Genomic DNA, 10,459 nt, shown 5'->3' with positions numbered 1-10,459 from the left:
ATATGCTTATTAAAAAAAGAGAAGAAAATAATGAAAGATCTGATGTCATTAAAATAATAATAATATAATTAATAACGTAAAGTTATAAACAAACTAATAGCTGTTTAAAGCACGCAGCAAAATATTCTTTAAATACAAAGTTAATAGTCTTAATTGTTAGTTAATCATCATTTTTATTACAAAGTATAATTATTCTTTATGAAAATATATACATATATACTAGACATACTTACCTGCTTGTTATCCCTGTAATTAAAGATTAAAAAACGTTTCGTTTTTCATCCATGTACTTTCTTAAATGTCATTGAAAGTACAAAGCTTCGTTCTCTTTTCTTCTTTTTATCGGTATTTGGTATTTTGCATAACAGCATATTTTATTATTATTCGAAACATTAAAGCAATATTACATCAAACTGCGTTATACATCACTTTAACCACAAACTATTTTTACATCAATTTATATGATATAATTATTATATCGCTAATACATATCAAAATAATATCTTTAAACTTATAAACAATCTCGTAAACAAATTTAAACTCAAACACAAGATCAACAAACATATTTTAATCAAATTAGTAAAAGTAACACCATCTCTGAATATCTCAAAGGAGTGCTTTTATTCATCTACAGCGAGAGAATATTACAAACTGAAAATTGATTAACCACGCCCCTACCCGCTCTCTGATTCGCAGGCCTTTTTCACGGAGTGCGACTCTCATTGGCGGGCGCTTTGTCGTTTGGGCCTTTTGTCACGGATCCTCAGCCAAGAGTCATAGCTGTTTAGTGTTTTATGCTGAAAAGGTCACCAACCTTCAGTAGCGTTGTGTTAGATGGGAGTTCATATAGTTTTATTTTCACATTCCGGGTCCTCCTTCAGGTACGAAATAAAAAATTTATATATGTATATATATTTAAGAATCTTCGAAATACTGATCTATGCGCGACTATTTGTAGTTAGACCTGCTGGAAGGTAAAAGAGAAGAGGGGGGGGGGGAGTAGAAGCAAGCATGCTAAGGTATGGGAGCCGACGTTGGCGCCGCACCGGGCAGTCGTTTTCCATTGAGTCAGTCGTTATTCATTCGATTTATTTATACGGTCCGTGCGGAGCTCCGTCGCGTTCGATCAATTCTCAATCGCCCTTCCTTGATTCCAATCAAGCAAATCCGGATATTTATCGAAACTTTTAATTCCATTGATTCTGACCAAGGCGAATCAGGATGTTTATCGAGATCGTTTAACCCCACAGATACCTACCAAAGCGAATTAGAATGTATTGAACCAAATCTATCGAGCTCTAATGAACCATTCTTGTGAAAATCTCTTGTTTTTCTTATCTTTCAATAAATCTGGGTTTTTTGTTCAGTACGGATGTTTCCCATAAAAAGTAATATAAATTACTCATCGACTTATATTTGTGGTATTTATTAAAACAACCGAGTTTTGCAAAGTTATAAATGTAAAAATGTTTTAATTGGCAATTTACTTTCAATCCAAATGGTTTTTGTCCAAGCTAAGTTTACCATCAGTGCACCTCGAAGGTGTGCCGAGAGTTGCTTACAGCGCTCCAAGTGGCTCTTGGCAAACTATATCGATTGGTGCTTTCTACGGGGAGCGGTGGGTAGAGGGGAAGTGACTTTTTTCGCCCGACGCGCCGTCTATATTTATGGCGGGCAACTAAGCCCGCACCGCATCTACGTTTATAATATCTTTGACAGGGGGTAGTTTTTAGGGGCTAAGGTTGGTCGCACAAATTTGAACAAATTAATACGAAAATAATGCACCCATATGAAGTTGATTTTGGATAATGTCGGGGCCAGTGAAACGTTTCGCTGGCCCGCCAGTATTCTTCTGAAAAATCAGGTACTTCCGGTGATGCACAAATTGTCATTTTGGTTGTACAAATTTGAACAAATTCTGCCCTAAATATTTGGCCGAAAAAAGTTAAATTTGCGTGGCTGGTTGAGTCAGCGAAATGGACCTGTTTTAGCCTTCAATTTGAATCAGCCAAAGCTCTCGCAGCACCATAAACTGAACAATTTATAGTCCACAAGTCGGACTGTTCTGAGATATCCTCACAGAGGGAGGTATCAATTTCATTCAGGCCATCTCTCAGAAGGTGACTGCTTACCGCGGTTAGTTTTAATGTTTCTTCCTCATCTTCTTTTGCGGCTTATTGAAGTGGTAGAATTATTGACTTCGCAAAGATGGAGGCGGAAAGTGCTACCACGGAGTATGCATAAGCTCTATAAAGCCTGCCGGAACAGGGATAATGCTGAAATCATAGCAGTGTAGAAAATCATCCTTGAGTTGATTCATCCACTCAATTTGGGCGTTTACTTGGTTCATCGTCGTGCTTCTATCCTAATTATCTTCAGCACCCGAACTTTAGGGTGTTCGACACTGTTTGTCGTCCGGCTGCCGGATTGTTCTGCGCGTTCGATCGATTTGAACCGGATCTACAACTTATTGGTGGTTTAGTGGTGTCATTGTTGTTCCCACAAGTAGCCAGGGAGAAGGTTTGTTCATCCTTGCAGAGCCTCATATGCAATTAAGGCTTCATACTTTGAGAGATCTCCCGGTATCTTTAGAGTCTCCGTTTAAGACAACTCACCCAGGTGCGATGCAGCTTTCGGCGCTTTTATTATTTCTCTGCTTATGGTTCATTCCTTCGCGACCATCCCTTGACTGCATGGATTACAAAAAATTAATTATTGTGGCAATCAAATTAATTGATTTAATATGCTTAATAATAGTGAGAGATTTGAGCAGAAATCTTGTAACGCGAGCATCGAATTTTGTGTCCAGAGGCGTTTGAACCATCGAATCGATAGGTTTTTTTGTACTAGGAGGCGGCCTGAAATGCGCCCTGGCGTACCGAAAGAACCGAATGGAGCCTCTACAAAGTACCCGTAAAGACCCCATTGGGTCCCCATTCGGTTCCTTTTTATAGAACTCGAAAATACAGCAAAATCAACTTTAAGATTGTTGAAATTCGGATTCTACGTTAAAATTCCCTATACAAGGTCACGGAATAATTGTAATAGTTTTTTTCAAGCGATGCGTTTCAAGTGTAGCAGTCAACAGGCGTTATACGTCTTAAACTTTGTTTTAACTTTTTACCGTTGCGAAAAAAACTATTTCGATTACTTCGTGACCTTCTATAAGGAATTTTAACGTAGAATTTGAATTTTAACCATTTAAAAGTTCAGTTTGCTGTTTTTTTTAGTTTTTTAAAAAAGGGACCAAATGGGGACCCAATGGGGTCCTTACGGGTACTTTGTAGAGGCTCCATTCGGTTCCTTCGGTCCGCCAGGGCGAATTAAACATCGGGAGTTAAGGCCTCCGTTTTTGGACCGATTCAGAATCTTTCTTGATTCTTTTGGTTTATTTCATTTATAAATTAATGCACATCATCTCTGATGAAGCTATAGATGTATCTGTGAGGCTGCATGAAACAATGGTCGATTTTCAAAGTATTTATGTAGCGTATTTATGTATCTGCTAATGAAACACATGTTCTATTTAATAGCCTTTCGTACTTTGGCGTCTTTGGCGCATATATGCTTTTAATGCTAATAATTCAAAATAATGTCATAATAGATTATGTTTGGGTTCAAATCTAGCGGGCTTACTAAAACATCAGCTTCATTTTACAGCTAGTAATTGCATCATACCTCCGAAGAATAGTACATAAACACATCAAAAAAGATTACTATTTTTTAGTTCTTATAAACGAAAATGAGCAAAGCGCAAAATTGCATAGGACAACATGCATATTTCATCAACTATGATCAGCTCAATAGTTCTTCATTTTCGTCGTCCACCTTCCAGCCTTTGTCTAGGTGGAAGCTTTTTCTTTCTCTATTGCCAAAGGAAAAGATGAGCGTAATGTGAGATCATCAACTAATCGCGCTTCAACAACAGTTAAGGATGTAACTTCTACACATTTAGAATTTAAAAGTGAATCAGCTGTAGGAGCTAAACATCGTTTAATTAGTTGCATAATCAGTATCAAAACGGAAGATTCAACACATCCAGCACCTCCAGCGATAAAAATCGTAAATGATTGGGAATGGTAATAAGTCTCGTTAAATTTCTCTTTTTATTGTATCGAAGAAAGACTTCTGTTATAATCCATGCTTCGAACATAGCGATTGAATGCTTCTACATCCATAACGTAACCTTAGTTACACTTTGCGGTATCAACTTGAAGATGGAGATCCATTATTATACATTCGTGACCCTCTCAAATGGCTTCTAACTGTTGTTCTTTGAGTTTAGTATTAGTTTCGCAATTAGGTTTGCGAGGTTCAGAACCTAATTACTTAAAAAAGCGTTCAACATTCTCTGTTTCATTTTCAGTTAATTCTTTAACGTGCTAGAAGGAATTACCCAGAAATTGAAAAAGATTTTTTTATTTTGAATTCTCCCTGAGAATATGAAAAATTTATTTTGAAAAATTTACATTCTCCATGTGAATTGTCGAATATAAAATTGCATCAAACTACTTGTGATTTTTCTGTTTATATTTGCGGGCTTGCAATTGGGGGTTATAATATGTGTGCGTTAAAATTATTGTTTCGAAAGTATTTCTGGGAATTCCAAAGAAGCGTTGTATTTTATTTTTGTTCTTGTTACATGCTGTTGAATTCCGATGAACTTGGACACGTGGTCCCGGGCCCCCGGACTGCAGCCAGGCCAGCCACTCGTTTGTGGGGGCCATGATCTTAATCCAACCTTCCAAATGAGATGAGTAATTAGACATGCCTTTGAAATATCGAGCCAATTCAGGTAATTGCAGCTAAGTGTTATGAACCAATGAGGTGGTCCTAGATGTTGTACCATCGCAATTAGATCGCTGCATGCTATATACCAGTAAGCATTTGATCAACGAACATATCTCATGTTTAAATAAAAATTCTTTACCAATCCATGAGAAGTTACTCCATCTTGAAAGAATCTCAGATATACTCCGTCCTTTTTAATAATCGAAAGCAGTTATTTTAGGCAACCGCATTGAAGATGGCGCCACTGAGAAAGGAATGTAATGGTGTCCCTTTTCTGAAAAATTATTTGCACAATCAGAGGCAGCACTTCCTTGAGCACTTTAATGTGGGATAAATTCAAATAAGAATAATCAGTTTTACAGTCGTTAATACCTAAAGCAATATATTTTGAGTAAAAAAGAAAGAGAGAGATTAGTATCGACAAAGGCAAGTCGATCGACACAGAAAAACCTTCGATGTAAGCCATATGTACCTAACTATAAGAAATTTGGAATATTGAGAACGAAAAAATATAGAGCAAGGTTCAACTTATTCTTCGAAATTAAATAAAAAACTTGAAAACTACACTACAAAATTTAGATAAGGAAATTTGTTTCAGTTATTGTCATCTTACGTACTTTTTAATTTACTCTAGGAGACTTTTAAGACCTATGAGTGAAATAGACGTTGAAATAGCGTTGAGAGTTCTAGACAGTTTGAGTGCTTTATCGAGAAGGGGCGAAATGAAGATTGTCAACGAAATCTGTAGTGCATGGACTAGTTTTATTTTTGTAAAAGAGCGGGGGACGTTCTACGCAATCCCGAAAACTCTAATCAGCGAGACGCACTTTGATCCTAGATCAAGGTGAGCTAGAAATGATCTACACTTTACGCGAACCGGCCGTTTGTTTGAAAGGTCTCAAATACTTATGTAAAAATCTTAAAAACCTTTTGACTTGGAATATTTAAATAAATTGACAAGTTTACTGTTTTATTTTGTATATAAAATACTGCCAACATTCATGATTATTAATCGCAGTTTCACGTTATCTATGAATTGTTGATTCCACCCTGGTAGGGTGAGTTCCTGAGCTTCGTTGTGAAAAGGAATTTAGCCAACTTGAATAACGACGTCAATAAATCAACATAAAAACTTTAAATTGTATAAAGTAATTATGTTATTTTGTCGACCAGGGTAATTATTTAATTAAATTATGATGTTAAATTTTGTTCATTACTGTTCAAATAATTTTCTGAAGGCACGAGAACAAATATGCCACGGCCCGGATTTAAACCGGAAACGCCACTTTTCGAGAAAGAGGGCATATGTTTTCTCGTTTCCTCAGAAAATTATTTGAGCATTAATAAACCAAATTTATCATCATAATTTAATTAATTGATTACCCTGGTCAACAAAATAACATCATTACTTTAAATTATTCAAGATTCTGTAATCTTATTGAGACTAGGGAATTCAAGAAAATAAGTAGTTTTTATTTTTTTAACTATGAGTATCCATGCTTTTGTAATAATTTGTTTTATAGTTATACCAATTATAGTTGGATGACTTACAAATTACAAATATTATTATCTGGAATATTAATTGACCAAGCAGCCGTCACTCGTCCGTCACCTCCTGGGTAGACTGCTGTTATTAGGCCTTTCAGCCACTGGTTCCGTGGTTGCCCGGAATCTGCAATAATAACCATGTCTCCAACTATTAGATCTTCTCTGTCTTTGTACCATTTGGTACGCTTGTTGATAGTTGGAAAATACTCGCAAATCCATCGCTTCCAAAATTATCTGCAAAGTATTGAGCTTTGCGCTACTGCTTCCGAAGGATACAGCCCCGTTCTTCGAAAACTCCGGGTGCGCCCTGATTGCGGGGAATTTCGCCGGGTGAAACTCAGAGAAATTTGGATCGGTGTTATGCTCTGTACGTCACTCGGATCAGCAGAGACGTAAGTAAGTGGCCGAGAATTCACCGAATATTCGACCTCAGTGAATAAAGTCGGCAAGACCTCTTCCTTCGGAACTTGTTCTTTGAGAGTTACTAAGAGTGACCTTTTCATTGACCTAAACAGTCTTTCCCAGCAACAACCCATATGTGGACTCATTGGAGAGATAAATTTCGACTCTATTCTTTCCTCGGCTGCTCTGCGTTCAAGTTCTTCTCCTTCCAGTTTTGCCAGTGCCTTCCTCAATTCTCGTTCGCCTCCAACAAAGTTGGTTCGATTGTGTGACATAATGAGTTTCGGCTTCCCTCTTCTGTTCATCATTCTGCGTAGTGCCATAATCATCGAGACTTTTGATATCGAGTCATCTATTTCCAGGTGTACTGCTCTGTAGGCGTGTAAAAGGGTACCGCGATCTATTGATTCGTACGATCGGAAGCTGTGCCATGGCTGAAATCCGGGGTTGGGCTCTTCGATTCTTGCAATCCTGACAAGAATTCCAGATACCTTTTACTGCTGCTCGGGCCTTCAGGATCCAATATAACTGCTTCAAATCGTTGAGCATTATTTCTCTCTCTTCCGTGGTGACCTGCTTGAAGATGAAAATAGTGTATCATTAGACGTACCGCAGGGTCTTTTCCTTCTAGGATCACGGGTTGCCTCGTTGCTTGGCTCACAGCACTGTTTTCTTAGATTCGAGCATATGTTCGTATAAGATCGTCCGATCCCACCATAGGCGAAAGCTAGCATAATCGTGAAGAAGGAGCCAGATTCTTCTTCTTTCTCAACATTTCACGATCTACCGGGAAACTATCTGTCTGTGTCATCTTTAAAATTTGTGGCCACTTAGACTGGGCTCTCCGGGGAAATTCCGGTTTTATAAAACACCTATTCGTGGGCATTATTTCCATAGGATAAGTGTGCCTGGTAGCTTCGTCGGCGACGTTCTCCTTGGTAGTTATCATTCGCCATTCATTTTGTGCTGTCGATTCCAAAATTTCTCCAACTCGAAGAGCGACGAAAGTATAGTACTTACTTGCATCTGATCGAATGCACCTGAGGAGTCTCTGAGAGTCGGTCCACATAAATTTACTTCCAATGGATATACTGTGCTCCGAGCTGATAAAGTTCGCCAATCTGCTGTCCATAACCGCTGCTTGCAATTCTCAATCTTGGAATCGTCATCGGTTTTAGTGGTGCCACTGTACTTTTTGACATGATTAAGTTTGTCTTAACTCCGTTCTCCCCCTCCAGTCGCAGTAATGTGACGGATGCGAAGGCTTGCTGACTGGCATCGCAGAAAAAATAAGAACGAGGAATGCGCAGTGCAGCTGTACCGTCAAGCAGCTGCAACCAAGTTCTCCACTTTTCTCACAAGTTCTCTGAGAGTTGTTGAAGCCATTCGGAACCAGATTTCCATATGTCTAGCATCAGAATTTTGGCTCTGATTGACATCACTGCCAGTAAACCCATTGGTTTGAACAGCGACATTATGAGTTTGAGCACATCCCTCTTGGTCGGTGACTTCTCTGCGGTGACAACTCTCTTGTTAAGTTTTAGAAACTCCGTGGTGAACGTGAAAGTATCGCTCTCGGATACCCAGATCGCTCCCAGGACTCGTTTATAATCTTAACTTCTGAAAAATAGCGCACAGTCACCTGTTGAAATTGCGTACTGGGAAAGAAATTCACGTACTTCATTCGAGTTCGTCACCCAGTTCCGAATCTCGAAACCACCTTTCTGATGTATGAAGGACACTTCCTTGGCTCGTTGAATGGCTTCCGCGGTAGTGTACAGGCTGTCTAAATAATCATCTGTGTAATTTCTATTCCGAATTTCTTGGGCTACGTAAAAGGTGATAACACTGCGCTAAAAATCATGACCTGCATTTCGAATACGAAAATTTCATACGCTTCCTCATATCGACCCAGGATTCTTTAGCTGCATCGATTTTCTTTCCAAATACGAACCTGGTAGAACATCCTCTTCAGATCGATCGCTCTCTGAAACGAAAGAGTACTCTCACTTGAGAATAAAGACGATATGGGCCTTTCAGGAGCTTATCGTTTAAGCTCACACCACGAGAATTTGCAGCTGCATCGTAGACTAGACGCATTTTTCCCGATTTGTTTGCATTGAATACTGCAAAGTGTGGTAAATACCATGTTTCTGCATCTTCTTGTGCAGCCTGCTCCTTCGTCAATCGTAGTGCGTATCCCTTTTCTTGGTAGTGCTGAATTTTCTTCTCATACTCGTGATGAAAAGATGGATCAGGATTTATCTTTTTTTCTAGTGCGATGAATCTTTTCTCTGATATCTTTCTACAAGGTGGCAACGTCTCATTATTGGTCTTCCATGACAAACCTGCTTCCCACCTATTTCTATCTCGACGTGCTGTTCTATTAATTAATTCCTATGCACGCTGATCTTCCTTGGAGCGTAATCTGGTAGCAGTTAGCTTCACACTGAATGTCTCGATGCTCCAGAAATCCGTCATTCTCAGGCTGATGTCATTCTTTTCTGTCCGATGATAGAACATTACGTACTTAGGTTCGGCTTTGTCTCGGTTCTGCTCGGAGATGCTGCCAGACAGAAGTGTCGATTTTTACTGTAGATCGTGGTAAATTCAGGGTATTCTGTATCTGTACGTCAGTCAGTGTGAACTCTCTGTCTGAAGGACCTCAAATTGTCAGATTTACGTGTGCTGGCGTTGGTTTGCTTAGGGTAACTCCGTTCGGCCATTCAGCCTCTAAGGTGCAAGCCTACCTTTCAAGCCGAGTTTTCGAACTAACTTTGCGTCAATGACCTTCCGTGTGCAACAATGGATGGTGTCGTTTCGGACAGCCGTATTTGTTGCATACTCGTCGTCTGCAGTCTCTGATAGAATGCAAAGGTTTCAGCTAGGAAAAACAGAACCGTTTTTTTGTTGCCCCATTCCAACGTTCATCTACACTCACGTCCTTTATAGTTTCAGCTTTGACAAATGATCGTCCTTGTCACAGTAAACACACTTCACTCATTCATTGTTTTTGTCTAAAACCGCACCATTCGCCGCGTTTTTTCATTTTTATCTGTATATTATCTACAACATGGTCGTACAGCTTACCTTTCCCTGGCGCTTGGTCGGTTAGCAGCAGTGCTCTCATTCCTTCCTAAGCTGCTTCTTTCAGGCACTTTTCAAAGCGATTGATATTCTCGTTCGCTAAGAATCAGAATCTCTCTGTCCATTTCTTATAAGTGCTGAAAAAAGTGGCCATTGTCTTACCTATCTGCCAAAGTTGGGTGAGTCCTGCAGCATTGCCTGTCGGGCAAGGTCCCTGTTAGCAATTTTCCAACACACTGACTGCATATATGTCGTACCATCGTGCTTGCCCTTTACAGTTATGCTAACGGCAGGATGCCAGCATGCCATGCCGGCAGGGCCTGACTGTGTAATGAGCAACACATGCTCCCGCATTTGTCTCATGGATTGCCGACATGGCCTGCTGACCTATCTGCAGAGCCTGCCGGCTCTGTGCAGTCAGTATGCAGGAAAATTGCTATTTAAGACAATTAAAGAGTACATGAAAGGCCAATCCAATTTGTCAATTCTTTCGAAAGTTATCGTGCTAACTTCCAAAAATCGACAGGCCCACGAACGAACGCACTAACGCAGGCAGACTGATTCGTATAAAAACATGTTTTTCGGATTCAAGGAGATCTCAAAATGCGGATATTTGGCAGAAACGGGTCGG

General features: G+C 39.4%; 1 protein-coding gene across 1 annotated transcript; it reads right to left on the bottom strand.

Annotated features, from left to right (window-relative positions):
* Positions 1-7,468: 7,468 nt before the first annotated feature.
* On the bottom strand, positions 7,469-7,873 carry LOC117180309. The gene has a single exon (XM_033372741.1). It carries the CDS (start codon positions 7,871-7,873, stop codon positions 7,469-7,471), a length of 405 nt encoding a protein of 134 aa, XP_033228632.1.
* Positions 7,874-10,459: the final 2,586 nt, after the last annotated feature.

Source organism: Belonocnema kinseyi, chromosome 1 (genome assembly GCF_010883055.1).
Source record: "Belonocnema kinseyi isolate 2016_QV_RU_SX_M_011 chromosome 1, B_treatae_v1, whole genome shotgun sequence".
Lineage (NCBI taxonomy): Eukaryota > Metazoa > Arthropoda > Insecta > Hymenoptera > Cynipidae > Belonocnema > Belonocnema kinseyi.
Note: the sequence above shows the minus strand (reverse complement) of the source record. Positions and strands in the feature narration are given on the sequence as shown.